Here is a 26,510-nt window from a genome sequence, read left to right on the forward strand (position 1 = left end):
AAAAGGAGGAAATGGCCACCGCCCGACCTCACTGCTTTCTCTCCCCCAACTAAATCTAATGCAGCCATTGTATGCGTCCACAAATCAACGCAAGTCTGCTGAATCTTTCATCTGAAGTATGTGTTGCGCTCTGGAGAGCAGGCCATCAGTTATTGTTTATAGTTCTAGTTATTTTGGTACATTTGACCCCTTTTTCTCTCCAATTTCGTGATATCGAATTGATAGTTAGTCTTGTCCCATCGCTGCAACTCTGATGGACTCAGGAGAGGCGAAGGTTGAGAGCCACGCGTCCTCTAAAATACGACCCTGCCAAGCCGCACTGCTTCTTGACACACTGCTCGCTTAACATGGAAGCCAGCCGCACCAACGAGTCGGAGGAAACACTGGCCAGCTGGCTACCGAAGTAGGCGCCCGGCCCCCCACAAGGAGTCGCCAGAGCGCAATGGGACAAGGAATTCCCAGTCAGCCAAACCCTCCCCTAACCCGGACGATGCTGGGCCAATTGTGTGCCGCCTCATGGGTCTCCCGGTTACGGCCGCCTGTGACACAGCCTGGGATCGAACCCTGGGCTGTAGTTACGTCTCAAGCACTGAGATGCATTGTGCCTTAGACCGCTGCCTGTTAGGACTGATTTATTACTGGAGTGGCCCTGCTACAGGTATGAAGGAAGGGGGAGGAGTATCAGTTTGCTGGAGACGGTGAAAGAAAGCCACCATAGATTGACAAAGTGTGATGTGTTGGGTGTGAACCTCGAGCTCGATGCCTGTGTGTAGATACTGGCACATGACTGTGTGTGTGTGTGTCTCTCTCTCTCTCTCCATAATACCACCACACCGGCAGTCAACGAATCACGACCAGAGTTAAATTACACGTGACCGTTTACTCACGGTAACTAAATGGTCATCAGTAACCTACCAAACATTCTAACTGCCTGATGCTCAGCACTCCATTGTCCCTCTAATCACTCTGACATCAATGCAAATGTAATCAAAAATCATATCCAACACTTCATGAGAACCCATGAGCTCATGTTGCGTAACCTTTCTTTGGGCTATGCAATTACATGAAAAAGAGTATTGATGGCCTCTATTAAAAAGAGTAGGAACCCATCAGCTTTCTATAGGCTAGGCATAGTATATTTATTTTTCAACTTTCCTAAATATTAAGCACATTGCTTCGCTTTACAACAGTAGTATAGCCTACCTGGCTGGCATTAAAATGAACCACGGAAAATGCGTCCTCCATTCGCTATTAAGTGCATAGATGACATGTATTTTTCCCCTGATCCGAGACAGGTGCATAATAATGGTCCATTCTAAATCAAAACTCATTTCACTCATTTATTATTTAGAATATGTAAAGACAAGATAAAATTAAGACTGAAAATATTATCACTTTTGAATGATGTCTATTATCACTTGTGAATGATGTCTATTATCACTTGTGAATGATGTCTTTATTATCACTTGTGAATGATGTCTTTATTATCACTTGTGAATGATGTCTTTATTATCACTTTTGAATGATGTCTTTATTATCACTTTTGAATGATGTCTTTATTATCACTTGTGAATGATGTCTTTATTATCACTTTTGAATGATGTCTTTATTATCACTTGTGAATGATGTCTTTATTATCACTTTTGAATGATGTCTTTATTATCACTTGTGAATGATGTCTTTATTATCACTTTTGAATGATGTCTTTATTATCACTTTTGAATGATGTCTTTATTATCACTTGTGAATGATGTCTTTATTATCACTTGTGAATGATGTCTTTATTATCACTTGTGAATGATGTCTTTATTATAATATATTCTATTTAGCAGACGCTTTTATCCAAAGCGACTTACAGTCATGTGTGCATACATTCTATGTATGGGTGGTCCCGGGGATCGAACCCACGCTCTACAAGCGCCATGCTCTACCAACTGAGCTACAGAAGGACCACCACTTGTGAATGATGTCTTTAATATCACTTGTGAATGATGCCCAGGGTGTGCATGAAGTCAAGAAACAGCGCATGCCTTTTTTTAAGCAACTTATCAAAACATGTGATACAAACCTTTTCAAATTATAGTCGCACAACTGAAGTGGTCAAATAACTTCTTAAAAATAAACAAATTAATCTTCTTCACAACAGGTGTAGAGCCTAACTGGCATTCATAGGCTGCAAGTGTGTTTTAAGTTTGGGGAAGCAGTTTGGGGATGCACCTTTATAATAAAAGAGTCCCATCACGCTGCCTCAGATTGTATTAAAAATCAAAACAGTTAAACGTTTGTATCACAACCAAAGTTGCAGAAATAACTCTAAGTTAAGCATATAGGAGGACCTGTTTCTTTGTTAACCATTTTACACAGAATAGCCTAATTTGCGCACTCCCTCGGAAATTGTTTGGGGAAAATATTAAGCAAATCTTGTCTGCTAAACTAGTGTAGCCCACAGCCATAGCTAGATCAGGGCCTAACATCAAATCAAATGTTATTTGTCACATGTGCTGAATACAATAGGTGTAGACCTCACCGTGAAATGCTTACTTACAAGCCCTTAACCAACATTGCAGTTCAAGAAATGGAGTTAAGAAAATATTTACAAAATAAACTAAAGTAAAAAAGAATAATAAAAAGTAACAGGTAGTGTTACTATGCATAGATTATAGGTAGTCCGGGTGGCCATTTGATGAGATGTTCAGGAGTCTTATGGCTTGGAGGTAGAAGCTGTTTAGAAGCCTCTTGGACCTAGACTTGGAGCTCCGGTACCACTTGCTGTGTGGTAGCAAAGAGAACAGTCTGACTCGGGTGGCTGCAGTCTTTGACAATTTTTAGGGCCTTCCTCTGACAATGCCTGGTATAGATAGAGGTCCTGGATGGCAGAAAGCTTAGTCCCAGTAATGTACTGGGTTGATCGCACTACCCTCTGTAGTGCCTTGCGGTTGGAGGCCGAGCAGTTGCCGTACCAGGCAGAGATGCAACTAGTCAGGGTGCTCTCGATGGCGCAGCTGTAGAACCTTTTGAGGATCTGAGGACCCATGCCAAATCTTTTCAGTCTCCTGAGGGGGATTAGATTTTGTCGTGCCCTCTTCACAACTGTCTTGGTGTGCTTGGATTTATAGTTCATAAAAAGAAGTAAGTCAATTGGAATAAATTAATGAATTAATTTGGCCCTAATCTATGGATTTCACATGACTGGGCAGGGGTGCAGCCATGGTTGGGCATTGGAGGACATAGGCACACACACTGGGGAGCCAGGCCCAGTCAATGAGAATTAGTTTATCCCCACAAAATGGCTTTATTACAGACAGAAATACTCCTCAGCAGCCCACCCCCCCTCAAACGATCCCACAGGTGAAGAAGCCGGTCCTCGGTTGGCGTGGTTACACGTGGTTTGCGTTTGTGAGGCCGGTTGGACATACTATCTAAAACGATGTTGGAGGCAGATAACGGTAGAGAAATTAACCTTAAATTCTCTGGCAACAGCTCTAGTGGACACTCTTGCAGTCAGCAAGACAATTGCAAGTCCCCTCTCAACCTGAGACATCTGTGGCATAGTCACAAAACTGCACATTTTAGAGTGTCCTTTTATTGTCCCCGCACAAGGTGCACCTGTGTAATAATCATGCTGTTTAAATCAGATTATTGATATGCTACACCTGTCAGGTGGATGGGTTATCTTGGCAAAGGAGAAATGCAAACAATTTGTGCACAACATTTGAGAGAAATAAGCTTTTTGTGCATATGCCAAGACTTTGCAGAGCTGTCATCGAGGCCTACTTGCCTACTTTGAAGAATCTCAAATATAAATATATTTTGATTTGATTTGTTAAACACTTTTTTTGGTTACTATATGATTCCACATGTTATTTCATAGTTTTGATGCCTTAATTATTATTCCACAATGTAGAAAATAGTCTAAATAAAGAAAAACCGGTGTCCAAACTTTTGACTGGTACTGTAAATTCAGACCCTTTGCTATGAGACTCAAATTTGAGCTCAGGTGCATCCTGTATCCATTGATCATCCTTGAGATCTTTCTACAACTTCATTGGAGTTCACCTGTGGTAAATTCAATTGATTGTACATGATTTGGAAAGGCACATACACCTGTCTATATAAGGTCCCAAAGTTGAAAGTGCATGTCAGAGCAAAAACCAAGTCATGAGGTCAAAGGAATTGTCCATAGAGCTCCAAGACAGGGTTGTGGTCGAGGCACAGATCTGTTGAAGGGTACCAAAATAATTCTGTAGCACTGAAGATCCATAAGAACACAGTGGCCATTCTTAAAATGGAAGAGCTGGCTCTTCCAAGAGCTGGCTGCCCGGCCAAACTGATCAATGGGGAGATAAGGGCCTTGGTCAGGGAGGTGACCAAGAACCTGATGGTCACTCTGACACAGCTCCAGAGTTCCTCTGTGGAGATAGGAGAACCTTCCAGAAGGACAACTATCCTAAGCACACAGCCAAGACAATGCAGGAGTGGCTTCGGGACAAGTCTCTGAATGTCCTTGAGTGGCTCAGCTAGGGCCCGGACTTGAACTCGATCTAACATGTCTGGAGAGACCTGAAAATAGCAGGTTGGATGCTCCCCATCCAACCTGACAGCTTGAGAGGATCTGCAAAAAAAGAATGGAAGAAACTCCCCAAATACAGGTGTGCCAAGCTTGTAGCGACAAGTGCTGCCAAATGTGCTTCAACAAAGTACTGAGTAAAAAAAAAAGGGTCTGAATACTTATGTAAAATGTGATTTTTTTTAACACATTTGCAAAAATGTCTAAACTGTTTTTGTTTTGTCATAATGGGATATTGTTTGTTGATTGATGAGGAAAAAGACAATTTAATCAATTTTATAATAAGGCTGTAAAATTACAAAATGTGGAAAAAGTCAAAGGGTATGAATACATTCCAAATGCACTGTATATTGTTCCTTTATGGGGGGTTTTCTCATTTACCTTGACATTAAATGACTTCCCCAATCGGTGCGGATAGAGCAGCTTCCTAAATGCAATCTGTATCCAAAGTCATTAAGAGAAAACAGCATGGTTTAATCATAAAGTAAGACAAACATACACTGTGCTGCCAGTCACTATGTAGGGCGCGGGATGCAAGTAAAATTTTGCGGATGAGGAGAGAGCAAGAGAGGATGGAGGATGCTTGCCTTAACGCATGTCATAAGATGCACAGTGCTTCATCTGAATTAGGCTCACAAAATTACACTTACAGAGGAGTGGCTTCTAAGGAGGGTCTTTGAGCAGCACTAGAATTAAACACGTCTTGCCTTTTTGTAGTTAATGAATCCAATATGAAACTTGACAACTGTAGTATCCTTAACTAGCATTGAAAAAGTTAATCCATTATTTTAAACATCTCTACCTAATTTCGGAATCATTCTTGTAACGTTGTCAATAGGCTACAGCAACCTATGCTTCAGAGGGAAGGGGCAGGCAGCCTACACACACACACAGCCACTTGCAAAGATTTCCAGCTGGCAGGCAGATGTTTCTGAGTGACAGAATGAAGGATTTGCATAGGCAATTTGCTGCAATCTTTGTGGGACTGGAAACAAATGACCAGGATGTAAAACAACATTATTAACCGGTTCACATGCTTTTAAAAATAACAGTGCTGTTCCGGAACAGCATAGATCACTTTCGTTTCTGGTTCGGGTTCTGTTTGGGTTCTGACTTGTATGGTTATGGCATCTTTTGCATTGTCAATCTGACAAAAGCTTTGTTTTATTGGGTTAAATCTATTTTAATTGTACCTTTATTTAACTAGGCAAGTCAGTCAAGAACAAATTCTTATTTTCAATGCCAGCCTAGGAACAGTGGGTTAACTGCCTGTTCAGGGGCAGAACGAGAGATTTGTACCTTGTCAGCTCGGGGATATGAACTTGCAACCTTTCGGTTACTAGTCCAACGCTCTAACCACTAGGCTACTCTGAGCTTAAAACACTTTGCTGTAGGGTTGAAACAAAACTGCCATTCTCACTCCGTAAACCCCCAGGGTCCAGAGAGTAGGTTGGAATGGGCCAAAATTCCCCCAACTTATTGTGGGAAGCTTGTGGAAGGCTCCCCGAAATGTTTGACCCAAGTTAAACCATTTAAAGGCAATGCTACCAAATACTAAGAGTGTATGTAAACTTCTGACCCACTGGGAATGTGATGAAAGAAATAAAAGCTGAAATAAATCACTCTACTATTATTTCACATTCTTCAAATAAAGTGGTGATCCTAACTGACTCCTAATTGACCTAAGACAGGGAATTTTTACTTGGATTAAATGTCAGGAATTGTGAAAAACTGAGTTTAAATGAATTTGGCTAAGGTGTATGTAAACTTCCGACTTCAACTGCAATGTCCCAGATAACAACTGATCTGACATATTCTTTAAGTACCAACAGACAATTTCACCTGGTTGAGAAAGGGAAATATTGTTCCATTCCACAAAACTTTTGATGTTACCATACTCTCTCTGTTATCAAAGGGCTTTCCAAGAGACCATACTGTAGAGTGGAGAGAAAAGGGGAAAGGTATTTATAGGGGGGGTTAATAAACCTCACCCAACAGGGCAACGTCATGACACTACGAACAAAGCAGGTCCTACAGGCTCTAGTTTTGTCACACCTGGACAACTGTTCAGTCGTGTGGTCAGGTGCCACAAAAAGGGACTTAAGAGAATGACTACAGGGCAGCACAGCTGGCCCTTAAATGTACACAGAGAGCTAACATTAATAATATACATGTCCATCTCTCATGGCTCAAAGTAGAGGAGAGTTTGACTTCATTACTACTTGCTTTTGTAAGAAGTGTTGACAAGCTGAATGCACCGAGGTGTCTGTTTAAACTACTAGCACACAGCTTGGACACCCATGCATACCCCACAAGACAAGCCACCAGAGGTCTCTTCACAATCCCCAAGTCCAGAACAGACCATGGGAGGCACACAGTACTACATAGAGCCATGATTACATGGAACTCTATTCCACATCAGGATACTGATTCAAGCATTAGAATCAGATTGAAAAAAATCAGCTAGTGGGGGATCCATAATAAATATAAAAGGAGACGCAGGCCTCGATGCCACACACACAGCAATGGGTTGTGTTAACCTCTTGAAGCTAGGGGGCATAATTTTTATGTTAGGAAAAGTAACGTTCCCAAAGTAAACAGCCCATTTCTCATGACCAGATGTTAGAATATGCATATAATTGACAGATTAGGATAGAAAACACTAAAGTTTCCAAAACTGTAAAAATATTGTCTGTGAGTATAACAGAACTGATATTGCAGGCGAAAGCCTGAGGATAATCCAATCAGGAAGTGCTTCTTATTTTGAAACCTCTGTATTCCTATGCGTGCCTGTCCTTCATTTGACCACCTTGAAGTAATGGTTCCCCTTGCTCTGCAAGGGCCGTGGCTTTTGTGGAGCGATGGGTAACGATGCTTCGTGGGTGACTGTTGTTGATGTGTGCAGAGGGTCCCTGGTTCGCGCCAAGGTATGGGCGAGGGGACTGTCTAAAGTTATACTGTTACATTGGTGCCGTGACCTGGATCACTGGTTGTTGCCGGAAAAGGAGGAGGTCAAAAGGGGGGTGATTGTAACGATATGAAACGGCTAGCTAGTTAGCGGTGGTGCGCACTAATAGCGTTTCAATCGGTGAGTCACTTGCTCTGAGACCTTGAAGTAGTGGTTCCCCTTGTTCTGCAAGGGCCACGGCTTTTGTGGAGCGATGGGTAACGATGTTTCGTGGGTGTCAGTTGCTTCGTGGGTGCAGAGGGTCCCTCGTTCGAGCCCGGGGATGGGCGAGGGGACGGACTAAAGTTATGTTACACAGACTGGTGCCTTCAGAGTGGGAGAGGAAGTGGCATCAGGGACAATATGAGGGTATGGACACTAGTAAATACTCATACTCGCGGTCAGCTATATCCAACCATAACCTCTTGAGTTGTCAAAATGGCAAATTGGGCAGACGCCCACAGCAAACAGGGAAATCCTCCAGTTGGAAGTCATAGTAATAGCAACAACTGCAACTGCCGTGACCCGACTTCAAATGAACCTATTGGCTAATGTTAACTAGCTAGCTAGTTATAATAATTGAATAACGTTAGTTAGTTAGTTAGTTACCACAATGCAAATATAGGTATGTAACGTTAGCTAGTTAGCCAGCTATAACTACATGCCCAAATCATTAGCCAGGCAACGTTAGCTAGTTAAATGCGTAACTACCTTGCTCATCCTGGCCATAACAACTACATTTATAGCGAAGCTAGCTAGATAATGCTAGTCCACTAATCAAAACAACACTCGATAGAGGAGCGTCATCTTGACTCGGATGGCAGATAATGTTAGGTTCGCTGCGCCTCTTTGGTGCTTGCGACTCGGAAAGCTGGTTATCAAAGAATTCAGCAACCAATAATCAGTAGAATGCATTTTAATAGATTTACCAGCCTCATCATCACCTTAAGTTGCTGCAAACAATATCCATTATTACAATAATAGCGTTCACTCCGTATGAACCCCTAACGTTAAAACGACTTAACGTTACCTCTTGTCAGATCGAGCGGTACGTTCTCTTCCCCGCTGTCATTCCGACCTGTCCAAGACAACGGGGACATTGTAAGGCTACCCATCTGGGTCATCAGAAAGAAAAGCAAATAGTGGCATAGAATTTCAAGTTCATAAAGGTTATGTCGGGGTGATATTTCAGGCTTCCCTCGCATCCGAAGACTTCGGATAGAGCGGCCACGGATGCTTGTCGCCATGTTTCCAGAAATATACACAACAGCGGAAACTTGGTAAATTCTCGTGAGAGAATAGGGGATTGGGTTTATCGCGCCGACATTACTTTAGCGCCGCATATCTCTTGTGTCTCCGGTCTGGTCAGTGGTGGCAAAAGCACCCAATTGTCCTACTTGATTAAAAGTAAAGATACCTTAATAGAAAGTGACTAAAGTAAAAGTCACCCAGTAAAATACCACTTGAGTAAAAGTATTTGGTTTTAAATATACTTAAGATCCAAAGTAAATGTGATTGCTAAAATATACTGAAGTATCAAAAGTAAAATTATAAATCATTTCATATTCCTTATATTTATCAAACAAGACGGCCCAAATGTATTTTTTTATGGATAGCCAGGGGCACACTCCAACACTCAGACATAATTTACAAAGAACCATTTATGTTTAGTGAGTCCTGAGTCCACCAGATCAGAGGCAGTAGGGATGACCAGGGATGTTCTCTATATAAGTGCGTGAATTGGACCATTTTCCTGTCCTACTAAGCTTTCGAAATGTACTTTTGGGTGTCAGGGAAAATGTATTGAGTACAAAGTACATTATTTTCTTTCGGAATTTAGTGGAGTAAAATATGTCAAAAATATATAGAGTAAAGTCCAGATATCGCCAAAAACTACTTAAATAGTACTTTAAAGTATTTTTACTTCAGTACTTTACACTACTAGGTCTGGTGAATGGTCTGAGAGCTTATTTGAATTGAAATACCAACTAAAATACATAGTGAATGTTTCACATTCAAAGAGATATCCATTCATTCACATTGCAAACCAGGTTAAATAAACAAAACAACCATAATATAGCCAAGACACATTTATCAATAGTTATTTCAAGACAATCAATTAAACAGTTTAAGTCATGTGTTTTTTCAGCAGATAAACTAAAGATGACCAGTCGCGGTGTGCATTGCAGATGCCGTGCTGGTTGTCTCAGTACATTCTGACACAGAAGTCTCAGTCATTGTCATAAATGCAGTCTGCAAGAAAATAAACAAGTAGAACCATGTTTGAACAATGCATTGCATTCCAAACAAATACAATTAAAAATAAATGTATGTAGGCCTACATTTGAAGTCAGAAGATTACATACACCTTAGCCAAATACATTTAAACTCAGTTTTTCACAATTCCTGACATTGAATCCCAGTAAAAATTCCCTGTTTTAGGTCAGTCAACACTTTATTTTAAGAATGTGAAATGTCAGAATAATAGGAGAGAGTGACTTATTTCAGCTTTTATTTCTTTCATCACATTCCCAGTGGGTCAGAAGTTTACATACACTCAATTAGTATTTGGTAGCATTGCCTTTAAATTGTTTAACTTGGGTCAAACATTTTGGGTAGCCTTCCACAAGCTTCCCACAATAAGTTGAGTGAATTTTGGCCCATTCCTCCTGACAGAGCTGGTGTAACTGAGTCAGGTTTGTAGGCCTCCTTGCTCGCACACACTTTCCGTTCTGCCCACAAACTTTCTATAGGATTGAGGTCGGGGCTTTGTGATGGCCACTCCAATATCTTGACTTTGTTGTCCTTAAGCCATTTTGCCACAACTTTGGAAGTATGCTTGGGGTCATTGTCCATTTGGGAGACCCATTTGCGACCAAGCTTTAACTTCCTGATTGATGTCTTGAGATGTTGCTTCAATATATCTACATAATTTCCCTTCCTCATGAAGCCATCTATTTTGTGAAGTGCACCAGTCCCTCCTGCAGCAAAGCAGACCCACAACTTGATGCTGCCACCCCCATGCTTCACGGTTGGGATGTTGTTCTTCGGCTTGCAAGCATCCCCCTTTTTCCTCCAAACATAACAATGGTCATTATGGCCAAACAGTTCCATTTTTGTTTCATCAGACCAGAGGACATTTCTCCAAAAAGTACAACCTTTGTCCCCATGTGCAGTTGAAAACCGTAGTCTGTGCTTTTTATGGCGGTTTTGGAGCAGTGGCTTCTTCCTTGCTGAGCGGACTTTCAGGTTATGTCGATACAGGACTCGTTTTACTGTGGACATAGATACTTATGTACCCGTTTCCTCCAGCATCTTCACAAGATCCTTTGATGTTGTTCTGGGATTGATTTGCACTTTTCGCACCAATGTACATTCATCTCTAGGAGACAGAGCGCATCTCCTTCCTGAGCGGTATGACGGCTGCGTGGTCCAATGGTGTTTATACTTGCGTACTATTGTTTGTACAGATGAACGTGGTACCTTCAGGCATTTGGAAATTGCCCCCAATGATGAACCAGACTTGTGGAGGTCTACAAGAGGCACTGAGTTTGAAGGTTGGCCTTGAAATACATCCACAGGTACACCTACAATTAACTCAAATTATGTCAATTAGTCTATCAGAAGCTTTTAAAGCCATGTCACAATTTCTGGAAGTTTCCAAGATGTTTAAAGGCACAGTCAACTTGGTGTACGTAAACTTCTGACCCACTGGAATTGTGATACAGTGAATTATTTGTTAAATAATCTGTCTGTAAACAATTGTTGGAAAAATGACTTGTGTCATGCACAAAGTAGATGTCCTAACAAACTTTCCAAAACTATAGTTTGTTAACAAGACATTTGTGGTTGAAAAACAAGTTTTAATGACTCCAACCTAAGTGTATGTAAACTTCCGACTTCAACTGTATATTATTTCATCAGCCTACTTCTGTAAGTAGGCCTGTCTTGTCTGCAAACTAATATCTTCAAAGCAGCAATGTCATTGTTTAAACAAAGTGTTGTACAGTTAGTAATAAATAATAGTAAAACTTTATTTGGATAGTCTGTAGAGCATCTGCAGATGGACTATCTACAGATTATCAGTAACATTTAAACTAACTATCTACTAACCCTAGCTCTAACCTTTATCCTAACCCTAACCCTTATTCTAAACCTAACCTTAACCCTTATCCTAACCTTAACCCTTATCCTAATCCTAAATGTAACCCAAACCCTTATTCTAACCCTAGCCTTAACCCTTATCCTAATCCTAAATTTAACCCTAACCCTTATTCTAACCCTAGCCTTAACCCTTACCTTAACCCTTATCCTAATCCTAAATTTAACCCTAACCCTTATTCTAACCCTAGCCTTAACCCTTATCCTAATCCTACATTTAACCCTTAACCCTAGCCTTAACCCTTACCCTAACCTTAACCCTTATCTTAACCCTAAATTTAACCCTAACCCTTATTCTAACCCTAACCTTACTGCTTACCCTAACCTTAACCCTTATCCTAATCCTACATTTAACCCTAACCCTTATTCTAACCCTAACCTTTATCCTAACCCTAAATTTAACCCTAACCCTTATTCTAACCCTAACCCTTACCCTAACCCTTATCATAACCCTAAATTTAACCCTTACCCTAACCTTAACCCTTATCCTAACCCTACACTTAACCATTACCCCAACCCTCATTTTTAACCTAACCGTAACCTTAGCAAGCAGTTTCTTATCAAGTTTGTTGATAGTATGATAATCTGTAGATCATATACAGATGGAAAATCTGGACTATCCAAATAAAGTATGACCCAGATCATTTCTAGAATGGTTTTAAAACATACTTTCTCCTATGTCGTCATAAACATCTCCACCATCCCTGTTGAAGTAAAATCATATGTCAAAATATGAGTTTTGTGTATGTGTTTGTGTGCACGTGTGCATGAACGTGTGAATATTTTGAGTGAGCGCATGCGTATTTCAACAATCAGAAATAACTCGTGAACTTACTGTGCAACATTGACCATGGACACATAACCAACTAGAAAAGAGGAATACAGATTGCAATTAATTGTTCATGTTTGATTGTGAATAATTCATCCATAACAACTGATGCCAACTTACACTTCCCGTCTCTATTCCTGCCAATCAGTTTGCCGTATGTTGGCTTCACAATGACATCGATCACCTCTCCTGGCTTCAACTGTAGGTCTTTATTCCCCCATTTCTTACTGTCCAAGGTAGGATCTATGGTAACATCATATAACACCTGGATCTCCCCTTCAAACTGACAGTGGAAGATTTCAACACAGTTACTACTACTCAAATCATGTAAGTAAGTACAATATAAATCTGACCAAATAAAAAAGATACATTCATTGATTATCAATATTTTAGAAAGTTATCTGGGAATAACTGTGATTTTAAAATGTTTTTAAATTGTATTTAGGTTTTCTACTTTATTCAGATATGGATAGTTTGAAACGAGACGGGAGACAGTAATGTGCCCGGCTCAACTAAATTATGTCATTGTGCTTTCACCTGTCACAATTAGACATTTTACCTTGAATTTTTTCCTGAATTCCTTTTCCTCTTTCTCAAACTTTTTCTTCTTCTTGGGGTCCATCACCTCCTGCTTTCCCTTAGGTGTCAGCTGAGGGAGACTGAAATGGAGAAACACAAAATGATTTAACTTAGGTATTGATTTCAAGCTCATTTGTGTCTGAACGGACTATTCAAGAGTATAGCTGAACGGACTATTCAAGAGTATAGCTGAACTGACTATTCAAGAGTATAGCTGAACGGACTATTCAAGAGTATAGCTGAACGGACTATTCAAGAGTATAGCTGAACGGACTATTCAAGAGTATAGCTGAACGGACTATTCAAGAGTATAGCTGAACGGACTATTCAAGAGTATAGCTGAACGGACTATTCAAGAGTATAGCTGAACGGACTCTTCAAGAGTATAGCTGAACGGACTATTCAAGACTATTCGGAATTCAAGAGTATAGCTGAACGGACTATTCAAGAGTATAGCTGAACGGACTATTCAAGAGTATAGCTGAACGGACTATTCAAGAGTATAGCTGAACGGACTATTCAAGAGTAGCTGAAGCTATTGTATAGCTGGACTATTCAAGAGTATAGCTGAACGGACTATTCAAGAGTATAGCTGAACGGACTATTCAAGAGTATAGCTGAACGGACTATTCAAGAGTATAGCTGAACGGACTATTCAAGAGTATAGCTGAACGGACTCTTCAAGAGTATAGCTGAACGGACTATTCAAGAGTATAGCTGAACGGACTATTCAAGAGTATAGCTGAACGGACTATTCAAGAGTATAGCTGAACGGACTATTCAAGAGTATAGCTGAACGGACTATTCAAGAGTATAGCTGAACGGACTATTCAATTCAAGAGTATAGCTGAACGGACTATTCAACAGTATAGCTGAACGGACTATTCAAGAGTATAGCTGAACGGACTATTCAAGAGTATAGCTGAACGGACTATTCAAGAGTATAGCTGAACGGACTATTCAAGAGTATAGCTGAACGGACTATTCAAGAGTATAGCTGAACGGACTATTCAAGAGTATAGCTGAACGGACTCTTCAAGAGTATAGCTGAACGGAACGGACTCTATTCAAGAGTATAGCTGAACGGACTATTCAAGAGTATAGCTGAACGGACTATTCAAGAGTATAGCTGAACGGACTATTCAAGAGTATAGCTGAACGGACTATTCAAGAGTATAGCTGAACGGACTATTCAAGAGTATAGCTGAACGGACTATTCAAGAGTATAGCTGAACGGACTATTCAAGAGTATAGCTGAACGGACTATTCAAGAGTATAGCTGAACGGACTATTCAAGAGTATAGCTGAACGGACTATTCAAGAGTATAGCTGAACGGACTATTCAAGAGTATAGCTGAACGGACTATTCAAGAGTATAGCTGAACGGACTATTCAAGAGTATAGCTGAACGGACTATTCAAGAGTATAGCTGAACGGACTATTCAAGCTGACGGACTATTCAAGAGTATAGCTGAACGGACTATTCAAGAGTATAGCTGAACGGACTATTCAAGAGTATAGCTGAACGGCTATTCAAGAGTATAGCTGAACGGACTATTCAAGAGTATAGCTGAACGGACTATTCAAGAGTATAGCTGAACGGACTATTCAAGAGTATAGCTGAACGGACTATTCAAGAGTATAGCTGAACGGACTATTCAAGAGTATAGCTGAATTCGGACTATTCAAGAGTATAGCTGAACGGACTATTCAAGAGTATAGCTGAACGGACTATTCAAGAGTATAGCTGAACGGACTATTCAAGAGTATAGCTGAACGGACTATTCAAGAGTATAGCTGAACGGACTATTCAAGAAGCTGACGGACTATTCAAGAGTATAGCTGAACGGACTATTCAAGAGTATAGCTGAACTGACTATTCAAGAGTATAGCTGAACGGACTATTCAAGAGTATAGCTGAACGGACTATTCAAGAGTATAGCTGAACGGACTCTTCAAGAGTATAGCTGAACGGACTATTCAAGAGTATAGCTGAACGGACTATTCAAGAGTATAGCTGAACGGACTATTCAAGAGTATAGCTGAACGGACTATTCAAGAGTATAGCTGAACGGACTATTCAAGAGTATAGCTGAACGGACTATTCAAGAGTATAGCTGAACGGACTCTTCAAGAGTATAGCTGAACGGACTATTCAAGAGTATAGCTGAACGGACTCTTCAAGAGTATAGCTGAACGGACTATTCAAGAGTATAGCTGAACGGACTATTCAAGAGTATAGCTGAACGGACTATTCAAGAGTATAGCTGAACGGACTATTCAAGAGTATAGCTGAACGGACTCTTCAAGAGTATAGCTGAACGGACTATTCAAGAGTATAGCTGAACGGACTATTCAAGAGTATAGCTGAACGGACTATTCAAGAGTATAGCTGAACGGACTATTCAAGAGTATAGCTGAACGGACTCTTCAAGAGTATAGCTGAACGGACTCTTCAAGAGTATAGCTGAACGGACTCTTCAAGAGTATAGCTGAACGGACTCTTCAAGAGTATAGCTGAACGGACTATTCAAGAGTATAGCTGAACTGACTATTCAAGAGTATAGCTGAACGGACTATTCAAGAGTATAGCTGAACAGACTATTCAAGAGTATAGCTGACCCAACTCTGGCTCTGTGACCCTCTTCTCACCTGTTGAGAGGAGGGGTGGCAGTGAAGCTCTGGGACTCCACGTCATCATAAATCTCGTCTATGGACATAAAGACAGACAAATGAAGCAACACACTTCTTTAACTTGATTACACAGTACACTAAATAGAATGGTGATTTTATTGAAAGAATACAGGGAAATAATTTGACTGGGAAATAACTGGTAAGACTGTTGTTCCCTTTCCCAGTGACCATATCATTACCTCCCTCTTTAGGTAGTGGAGGGGGAAATCTGAGAATGAAGATCAAACAGTTATTGAACAAAAAGATCAAGCTGTTATTCACTGTATTGACATTATACATGCAAAAGGTTTCAGGGGTCATTCATAAAGGTAAAGCAAAGAAGGGATAAAAAACCATCTAACTATGTGTCAATGTAGCTCTGTTCCAGCATCACTTTTGCAATAATACTTCTGACCACTAGATGTTGTCAGTCACATGCTAAGCAACGATGAGGAACACCTCGTGAGTGAGACACTGAATTACATTTACTGCTCGATGCATAGAATACACACAAAATCACCACATAGTTACATAATTGCATATACCTGTTTGGATTGGATCCATCCACATCATCATAGATATCACCATCTTCAGCTGTCATAAGAAGAAAACAATGACATGGCAAAAGGCTTGTTATTGCTATGCGACTGGCTGAGTAACAATCACTGCCTTGAACGCTGCATATGCTGCAGTCTAGTTGTTTTTTGTAATTTTCTATATTACTGGTCTGTTATAAGTTCTGATGAATTATATATAATATCAATGTGAGACTTACCTTGTTGGACCTTGACCCCACTGAAAAACAAAAATCTAGACTATTGAAGCATAGACACCAATGGGTCACAATGACACATCACATAGACAACAAAGTAAACAACATTTCAAAGCTCTAACATTTAACATTTAGTTCATTTTTTTATTTTACCTGCAGGCATTGTCCAGGATCCCTACATCATCGTAAACCTCAGGCTTTTCCTCAGACTGGTTAGGTAGGGGTCCTTTCTTCTGCTCCTTTATAAGGTCAATGCCCACTGCCTCAGTCCTTACATAGCCATCTACAACACAGCAAGGAGGAGGAGGCAGTGAGAACAGGAAGAGAGAGGGTGGTGTGTGTATGTGTGTGTATGTATGCATGTATTTACTGTATGTGTATACACCCACAGTTTCCCTCATTGTTCCTGGCCAGCCAACGTCCCTCTGGGTTGTCAGTGATGCGTATGATATCTATAGTCTCTCCCTGTGTTAGTGGCAGGTCAGTCTTTCCTCCTTTACATTCCACCTGAGCCTTGGCTTTGTGAATCACCTGAATCGGCTCAGAGAGCTACAAACAGGGATAGGTGTTACTCCACTACACATGGCTGTAATAGATATAACTCCAGATATATGCATATCCTGCTTACCTTGTACTTTTTCTTTGCCTCTTGCTCCTTCTTCTCTCTGGCTTTCTGCATTTTCTTCTCCTGCTCTAGTCGTTTCTTCTCCTCTTTGTCGCTCTTCTTCTCTTGCCCTTTCACTTCGTTGGTTTCTTTCCATCCTTTCGCCTCCTGTTCAATCCTGTCGTGAGAGAGAAAGAGAGTAATTGTTGGATAAATAATTATACTGGGGTTGAGAATCAAACATATAAACTTAGCAAAAAAAAGAAACGTCCCTTTTTCAGGACCCTGTCTTTCAAAGATCATTCGTAAAAATCCAAAGATCGAAAATTGTCTGGGAACTTGCAGGTGCCTTGGTGGAAGACTGGGGTAACATCTCACAGCAAAAACGGGCAAATCTGGTGCAGTCCATGAGGAGATGCACTGTAGTACTTAATGCTGCTGGTGGCCACACCAGATACTGACTGTTACTTTTGATTTTGACCCCCCTTTTGTTCAGGGACACATTATTCCATTTCTGTTAGTCACATGTCTGTGGAACTTGTTCAGTTTATGTCTCAGTTGTTGAATCTTGTTATGTTCATACACATATTTACACATGTTAAGTTTGCTAAAAAATAAACGCAGTTGACAGTGAGAGGGCGTTTCTTTTATTGCTGAGTTTAGATGATAATACTACAGAGGTGTCACTATTATATATAACATCGTTTTACATTCTATTCATTATTTTTCTGTGATAAAGATTCCTCTCACCATCTCTCCTCTAAGTCTTCATACATCTCTTCATCACTCAACTCTGCCTGTTAGAGGATGGGACATACAATATTACAATCAAGCATTAAAGTGAAGCTGCAAACTAACAGAAATTATTGTTATCAAAGACGGATTAAACCTGTTGGAATTGGACTGTAAATATACTGTATCTAAATATGTAAATGACATTCAAACAAATTTTCAGTCAGAAGTGGCTTACTGAAGCTACATACTGCAAGGGTCTAGATATCGCTCTTAACCACTTCCTCTTTTCTCCCAGCATGTTATTTCTACAGCTATATGTGTCACACTTACTTTAACACCAATCATGTGCCCTGTCTAAATGCATGCTATGTACAGTGCAGTAACTAGTTGTACAGTTTCGAAGGCTCCATATTACCATCATCAGGCAAATCAGATATTATACCTCAATTTTTAGGTTGGGATGTCCTGTAATGAAAACCAAACAAACATATAAGTCATTTTCAGTTCTATGTTGATTATTGACATAATTGTTTATGTCTTAGCTTGTATCCACAACATTGAGTATTAAACACATTTTTATTTCTTAATTTGAAACAATCATCTTTGTTCCACCAAATGATTTAGAGTCTAGCTACACATATTATTCACAATGCCACGTAGCGCTCGTATAGGTGAGGTTGTGTAAGAATGGAAGTGGCACCTCCAGGGGGAAGGGGTGAAGGGAGATTCATGACCCCAATGTCGTCATAGCTATCCTCCTGGTTGGGCTGGATTCTGATCATCATTCATGGTTAGAAAGACACACACATACACACACGGTCATTCATGTTATTATCACAACACCAAAGACTTTAGAACAGGGATGGGCTACTTTGATGAGGGTGGGGGCCACAAAAAAAATGAATTTAAGAATAACCAGTGTTGTGTTCGAGACCACCTCAAGCAAGACCGATTCAAGACCAACACCGGAGCGAATCGAGTCCAAGTCAAGACCAAGACCGGAGGGGGAGCGAGACTGAGTGAAGACTGGGAGGGGGACAAGAGCTCTGAGATCGAGTCAAGACCGAGATCAGAAAAATTTGAGACGAATTCAAGACCATGACTGTAATTTTGTCAAATCGTCACTATAATAAGAGTTCAACATTTCCAGTATTTCAGAAGAACATATGGATTCTTTATACATTCAGAATGGTAAAATAAATGCATGCAGAGGGCAAATAGAGACGCTCTACAAATGTTTACTAACACAAACACAGCAGGGAACAATGAGGACCTTCTATGCTTTCAGAGAAAGGCTAAGGAATTACGGCATAATATAAATAATAATCATTATATTATTATTTTCAATGATGTTCTGATTTAGTCTCTTTAATTTTTGTTAGAAAGGAAAAGTTTTTTTTTATTGCAGCTCACATACTGTTGATAACCATCTCTTTGAAAATAACATATGTGTGTTTAACACATTGTTGCATTTAAACTTTAGATCAGGGGTTACTTTGTGTGCTAAACGTGAATTATTTTTTGCAATGGGAAGTAATAGTTGTACATTTCGATTGGGAAATGCTTACCCAATGGTTGTGTTTTTGTATTCTTATGATTGGGACCTACTGGCTTATTATGTCTCAGTGAATGGATTGCTGTCTTTCCATCAAGCCTATGCAGTGGTGTAGTTGTGCCTGGAAAAGTGGGTCCTGTGTGAAGCAAAGGCGCCCTTGGGAAAAATCCTATGTTTTCCTATTGGATTTTTCAGGTTTTCACTCTCAAAATCACACTTTTTTTAAATAACGCCAAATATGTGATGTTGTAAGTCAACAACAATGCTTAAACCACACCAGGAGACCACTGTTGATGTCTGGGAAAAATCGAGAATTTTTATGGGGGAGGATATCGTTGCCCTTTAATTCAATTGAGCAAAACAAATGCCTTCCCCATAGATACAAATCAGCATTATATCATTCTGTCAGGTAGGCCTACATTGCAGTCAACATTTAATTGGGAAAGTTTTTTGTGAAAGCCTTTAGAAATGTTCATGCAAACAGCACATGATGACTGGATTACACATCGCAAATAGCCAACTGACCAAGACTGAGGACCAAATGGGGGGGGGTAAAGGGGTGTGTGGTATGCTAGTGAGTTAGCCTACGGTGGTTAACGTTTGTATGCTAAGGAGTTTCTTCTTGAATCGATGATTTTCATAAGCAAAGTATTGTACTTACATAGCTGCAGGGGAGTTAGAGAGGAGGGAGGGTGTCAGAGGTGCAGGGAAACTGCTGGTGTGGGGAGAAAGAGAGGAGGAGGCCCCGCTGTGCTCAACTCAGGACCTGTCACACAACAACAAAGCAATAGAACCATGCTTGATGTGCATGTTTTCTCCTAATAGTTAAGGTTAGAATTTGAGGGTAAGCTGATTCTAGATCTGTGCCTTAGCTTCTACCTCTGGATCTGTCATTCTCTTTATGAGACATGATGACATATTTAAAGAAGAGGACTGGGTCTTGTGACATGTCAACTAGACCCAATAATTAGGTTTTAATGCAATTTGGGTGTACATAGAGGAAATGAGAAGAGATCTCACCTTCAGTCCTAAACATCTGTAAGGTAACATGGGGAGGCCTGTTGGGTTTCAGAGGAGGGTCCCCCAGAGAAAACACATTAGGCAGGGGTTTCTTCTTAGGGGCAGAGGGATCATCATTCTCTTCACGAGGGACCAGTTCATCCCTCGCTCCAGCTTGTGCTGTCAGGAAGTTGGGTTTCAGAGTGAGAGGAGGTTGGGGAGGCATACATTTGCTAGAGTTCAAAGTTGGGAGGCTTGCTTCACTTTCCTGTCTAGAGAGGGAGTTCTGCTGGGTGTGGGGTGGAAGGAATTTGGACATGGAGATCGGGCGCAATTTGGGGGTGGATGGTGTTGGATGTTCCTTCGGGGTCTCTTGGTCAAGGTTGGACTGCAGTGATGAGATGGAGATCTTTGGTTTGAGGGCTAAGGGCAGTTTAGGGAGTGTAGGGGTGTTTTCTGACTCACTGCCCTTTACCCACGGAGGTTTGGCTGAGCCTGAGGCCGGAGCCAGTTTGACCTTGTTGTCCGGAAAGGCTGTGTTGACAGGTCTTTTCAGAGGAGGTATAGTGAAAGAGGACTCAGGCCCTGAAGACTCTGTGTCCCTGATGGTCTCCACAGGCCTGGATTTGAAGGACTGGGGTTTGGGGAACAAGGTTCCTACATCTTCTCTGGCTGCGGTCTCAAATTTCTTCTGAAACACAGGCTTAGTTGCAGGGGAGTTAGTGGTGGTCAGGGCTCCTCCTGATCGGCTCTTCTCCAGGGCAGCTAGCTTGGCTAAGAGAGGGGAACTAGTGGAGAGGCTGGAGTGGGATGCCAGTTTAGGGTGAGCCCCTCCCTCCATGGGGCTGCCTCCTCCTGTGTTGAAGCGAGCTATAAGAGCCCTGATGTCTGATCTTTCCTCCTGGGTAGAAATATGGTGAGAGAATTACATACATTGTGTCATTTGGGCGTAACTTTGATTGTAAATAAGAATAGATGTTTCTGAACAATTCTACATTAATGTGGATGCTACCATGATTACGGACAATCATCAATACATTATTCACCATTCCATTCTTTTTGGGCACAAAATCATCTGAAACACAACCAAAACAAACAGCAAATGATCCCAACAAGTGTGTAGTCACAAGCTTGATGTAGTCATTGTATGCTAGGAATATTGCACCAAATACTCAACTTTTGACTACTTTAATACACTATGAGTGAATTTGAGTACTCATGATGACTTCTTCAAATTGGGGGAGCAGAAACATAAAGTCCTTTCACTTCTCAACGATAAATTAGATATGTATGAATTCATGAAAATACCCTCAATTAAAAGGTAACATTCTGTACTGTTGCCTCCTATGAGACATTTTAGCTTCACTGTCCAAATAAATACGGAAGTGCATACTGTATTACATTTATCTCAATGGCTTCCTCTCCTTTAATTGCACTGATCTGGAAACCAAGGACAGGACAGATGAAACCACGAAGGTGATGTTGATTTTGCCTGTCCAGTACTTTCCAATCAGTGAGGAGACTATATGATTTCTCTTTAGACCATTGGGATACAGATGGAACCATATTTTACCCATACCTTTAATTCACAACAAAATACATGAATACATGTGACTCAATGACTTGTTCTAACAGACCTTAAAAAGGTTTCCTTTCAGCTTTAGTTGGCAGGCAAATGTCTGTAAGAGACGTCCACACCATGGTATACATCAGAAATAAGATAATGAACTAAAAGGTAACTTCAAATGAACGAGAACGTTCTTTGGGAAAGTAATTCTGAAGACTTTGTAGATATACACCCTCACAACACTCTCACAAATCAATTTCCTCCCATGGCATCCACCCTGACACAAGCACTCACCTAATCTGTCCAAGTCTCTCCATACACTGTATAGCCCTGGCCTTGTGTTGGTCTGGAGACAATGTAACACTATCCTGTACAAAGACCCATGGTTTTATACATACACAGGAAGTGTACAGGCTATTACTATTCTGATCAAGGGAGGTGAGAAATGAGAAGTGCTATCAGCAGTCTGTACAGTTTATATGAACACAACCACTGTCACACCAGTGCTAAGCAACTGACATACATTGGCATTTTAGCTACCAAACCGTAGCTGCTTTGAGCCAACTGGTACAGTGGCTTGTGAACGTATTCACCTTCCTCTGCATTTTTCCTATTTTCTTGCATTACAACCTGGAATTAAAATGGATTTTTTTGAGGGTTGTATCAATTGATTTTCACAAGCCTACCACTTTGAAGATGCAATTTGTATTATTGATTGTGAAACAAGAAATAAGACAAAAAAAGGTGCATACAGTGCCTTGCGAAAGTATTCGGCCCCCTTGAACTTTGCAACCTTTTGCCACATTTCAGGCTTCAAACATAAAGATATAAAAATGTATTTTTTTTGTGAAGAATCAACAACAAGTGGGACACAATCATGAAGTGGAATGACATTTATTGTATATTTCAAACTTTTTTAACAAATCAAAAACTGAAAAATTGGGCGTGCAAAATTATTCAGCCCCCTTAAGTTAATACTTTGTAGCGCCACCTTTTGCTGCGATTACAGTTGTAAGTCGCTTGGGGTATGTCTCTATCAGTTTTGCACATCGAGAGACTGAAATTTTTTCCCATTCCTCCTTGCAAAACAGCTCGAGCTCAGTGAGGTTGGATGGAGAGCATTTGTGAACAGCAGTTTTCAGTTATTTCCACAGATTCTCGATTGGATTCAGGTCTGGACTTTGACTTGGCCATTCTAACACCTGGATATGTTTATTTTTGAACCATTCCATTGTAGATTTTGCTTTATGTTTTGGATCATTGTCTTGTTGGAAGACAAATCTCCGTCCCAGTCTCAGGTCTTTTGCAGACATTTACATTTAAGTCATTTAGCAGACGCTCTTATCCAGAGCGACTTACAAATTGGTGCATTCACCTTATGACATCCAGTGGAACAGTTACTTTACAATAGTGCATCTAAATCTTAAGGGGGGGGGGGGTGAGAGGGAATACTTATCCTATCCTAGGTATTCCTTAAAGAGGTGGGGTTTCAGGTGTCTCCGGAAGGTGGTGATTGACTCCGCTGTCCTGGCGTCGTGAGGGAGTTTGTTCCACCATCGGGGGGCCAGAGCAGCGAACAGCAGCGAACAGCAGGTTTTCTTCCAGAATGGTTCTGTATTTGGCTCCATCCATCTTCCCATCAATTTTAACCATCTTCCCTGTCCCTGCTGAAGAAAAGCAGGCCCAAACCATGATGCTGCCACCACCATGTTTGACAGTGGGGATGGTGTGTTCAGGGTGATGAGGGTGATGAGCTGTGTTGCTTTTACGCCAAACATAACATTTTGCATTGTTGCCAAAAAGTTCAATTTTGGTTTCATCTGACCAGAGCACCTTCTTCCACATGTTTGGTGTGTCTCCCAGGTGGCTTGTGGCAAACTTTAAACGACACTTTTTATGGATATCTTTAAGAAATGTCTTTCTTCTTGCCACTCTTCCACAAAGGCCAGATTTGTGCAATATACGACTGATTGTTGTCCTATGGACAGAGTCTCCCACCTCAGCTGTAGATCTCTGCAGTTCATCTGAGTGATCATGGGCCTCTTGGCTGCATCTCTGATCAGTCTTCTCCTTGTATGAGCTGAAAGTTTAGAGGGACGGCCAGGTCTTGGTAGATTTGCAGTGGTCTGATACTCCTTCCATTTCAATATTATCGCTTGCACAGTGCTCCTTGGGATGTTTAAAGCTTGGGAAATCTTTTTGTATCCAAATCCGGCTTTAAACTTCTTCACAAAAGTATCTCGGACCTGCCTGGTGTGTTCCTTGTTCTTCATGATGCTCTCTGCGCTTTTGACGGACCTCTGAGAGTATCACAGTGCAGGTGCATTTATACGGAGACTTGATTACACACAGGTGGATTGTATTTATCATCATTAGTCATTTAGGTCAGCATTGGATCATTCAGAGATCCTCACTGAACTTCTGGAGAGTTTGCTGCACTGAAAGTAAAGGGGCTGAATAATTTTGCACGCCCACATTTTCAGTTTTTGATTTGTTAAAAAAGTTTGAAATATCCAATAAATGTCGTTCGACTTCATGATTGTGTCCCACTTGTTGTTGATTCTTCACAAAAAAATACAGTTTTATATCTTTATGTTTGAAGCCTGAAATGTGGCAAAAGGTCGCAAAGTTCAAGGGGGCCGAATACTTTCGCAAGGCACTGTACCTATTCACCCCCCCAAAGTCAATACTTTGTAGAGCCACCCTTTGCAGCAATTACAGCTACAAGTCTCTTGGGGTACAGTATGTCTCTATAAGCTTGGCATATATAGCCACTGGGATTTTTACCCATTCTTCAAGGAAAAACGTCTCCAGCTCCTTCAAGATGAATGGGTTCTGCTGGTGTACAGCAGATTCTCAATTGGATTGAGGTCTGGGCTTTGACTAGGCCATTCCAAGACATTTAAATGTTTCCCATTAAACCACTCGAGTGTTGCTTTAGCAGTATGCTTAGAGTCATTGTCCTGCTGGAAGGTGAACCTCCGTCCCAGTCTCAAATCTCTGGAAGACAAACAGGTTTCCCTCAAGAATTTCCCCGTATTTAGCACCATTCCTTAAATTCTGACTAGTTTCCCAGTCTCTGCTGATGAAAACATCCCCCCTCAGGGGATGGTATTCTCGGGGTGGAAGAGGTGATGGGTTTGCGCCAGACATAGCGTTTTCATTGATGGCCAAAAAGCTCAATTTTAGTCTCATCTGACCAGAGTACCTTCTTCCATGTTTGGGGAGTCTCTCACATGCTTTTTGGCGAATACCAAACGTGTTTACTTTGCTTGGCTATTTTCTGGCCACTCTTCCGTAAAGCCCAGCTCTGTGGAGTGTATGGCTTAAAGTGGTCCTATGGACAGACTCCAATCTCCGCTGAGCTTTGCAGCTCCTTCAGGGTTATCTTTGGTCTCTTTATTGCTTCTCTGACTAATGCCCTCCTTGCCTGGTCCGTGAGTTTTGGTGGACGGCCCTCTATTGGCAGGTTTGTTGTGGTGCCATATTATTTCCATTTTTTAATAATGGATTTAAATGGTGCTCTGTGGAATGTTCAACGTTTCGGATAATTTTTTATAATGCAACCCTGATCTGTACTTCTCCACACCTTGGTCCCTGATCTGTTTGGCGAGCTCCTTGGTCTTCATATGACAGTTCAGAACAGGCATAAATATACTGAGATCATGTAACACTTAGATTGCACACAGGTGGACTTTATTTAACTAATTATGTGACTTCTGAAGGTAATTGGTTGCACCAGATCTTATTTAGGGGCTTCATAGGAAAGGGGTTGAATACATACGCACGCACCACTTTTCCATTTGGATTTTTTTCCATTTCACTTCACCAATTTGGACTATTTTGTGTCCTTTACATAAAGTCCAAGTAAAAATCTATTTAAATTACAGGTTGTAATGCAACAAAATAGGAAAAACACCAAGGGGTGATGAATGCTTTTTCCTTTTCTATGTATAAGCAATCCATAAGCTTGTAGGAAAATAATTGCGTTGATGTGGTCTGGTCATCATTTTTGCCACTTAATAATTTAAGTGACATGAGAAAGTGTGACCACCATGATTCTCTGAGGAGAAAGCAGTAATACAAGTTTTTCATCACAGCTCTCTAGTTTCTACAGTCCCTCCCATTGCTGGTGGTATACATTCAATAGCATTTTCCTCAGCGCTAAACACAAACATCATCAGCAGTACAAAAACACAACTAGCCTATTCTACTGTAAGACATTCTGAACAGTTTGGCTTTATTCATGAACATACACTAAGAATACAAAACATCCTTCCATGACATAGACTGGCCAGGTGAACCAGATGAAAGCTATGATCCCTTATTGATGACACTTGTTAAACCCACTTCAATCAGTGTAGATGAAGGGGAGGGTTAAAGAAGGATTTTTATTCCTTGAGACAATTGAGACATGGGCTGTGTGTGTGTGTGCCATTCAGAGGGTGAATGGACAAGACAAAATATTTAAGTCCCCTTGAATAGGGTATGGTAGTAGGTGCCAGGTGCACCATTTGTGTCA

The 26,510-nt window shown here is 40.9% G+C and overlaps 1 protein-coding gene across 2 annotated transcripts; it reads right to left on the bottom strand.

The window, feature by feature from the left end:
• Positions 1 to 9,589: 9,589 nt before the first annotated feature.
• LOC124036530 (FYN-binding protein 1-like) lies at positions 9,590 to 22,776 on the bottom strand. 2 transcript variants are annotated; one of them, XM_046351231.1, is made up of 18 exons: positions 22,283 to 22,776; positions 20,443 to 21,322; positions 20,084 to 20,188; positions 18,568 to 18,641; positions 18,310 to 18,332; positions 17,883 to 17,929; positions 17,157 to 17,310; positions 16,918 to 17,077; positions 16,682 to 16,811; positions 16,532 to 16,551; positions 16,302 to 16,350; positions 15,957 to 15,985; positions 15,736 to 15,793; positions 13,064 to 13,163; positions 12,625 to 12,787; positions 12,511 to 12,541; positions 12,345 to 12,379; positions 9,590 to 9,767 (listed from the first exon to the last, which is right to left on the bottom strand). In XM_046351231.1, the coding sequence occupies exons 4-18, from the start codon at positions 18,596 to 18,598 to the stop codon at positions 9,745 to 9,747; spliced, it is 1,053 nt and encodes a 350-aa protein (XP_046207187.1). In that variant the 5' UTR covers positions 18,599 to 18,641; positions 20,084 to 20,188; positions 20,443 to 21,322; positions 22,283 to 22,776; the 3' UTR covers positions 9,590 to 9,744. The 2 variants fall into 2 exon arrangements, with proteins under 2 accessions (XP_046207187.1, XP_046207186.1); XM_046351230.1 differs by lacking the exons at positions 20,084 to 20,188; positions 20,443 to 21,322; positions 22,283 to 22,776 and having other exon boundaries at positions 18,568 to 19,954.
• Positions 22,777 to 26,510: the final 3,734 nt, after the last annotated feature.

Source organism: Oncorhynchus gorbuscha, linkage group LG05 (genome assembly GCF_021184085.1).
Source record: "Oncorhynchus gorbuscha isolate QuinsamMale2020 ecotype Even-year linkage group LG05, OgorEven_v1.0, whole genome shotgun sequence".
Lineage (NCBI taxonomy): Eukaryota > Metazoa > Chordata > Actinopteri > Salmoniformes > Salmonidae > Oncorhynchus > Oncorhynchus gorbuscha.

Bases quoted from the DNA above. Each gene is read 5' to 3' on its own strand.
- LOC124036530 (XM_046351230.1), bottom strand. From the start codon at position 18,652: ATGATGATCAGAATCCAGCCCAACCAGGAGGATAGCTATGACGACATT. The intron at 17,930-18,309 runs GTATAATATCTG...ATCCTCTAACAG, and splicing joins ATCCCAACCTAAAAATTGAG to GCAGAGTTGAGTGATGAAGA. The intron at 12,542-12,624 runs GTAAGTTGGCAT...CCTCTTTTCTAG, and splicing joins CAGGAATAGAGACGGGAAGT to TTGGTTATGTGTCCATGGTC.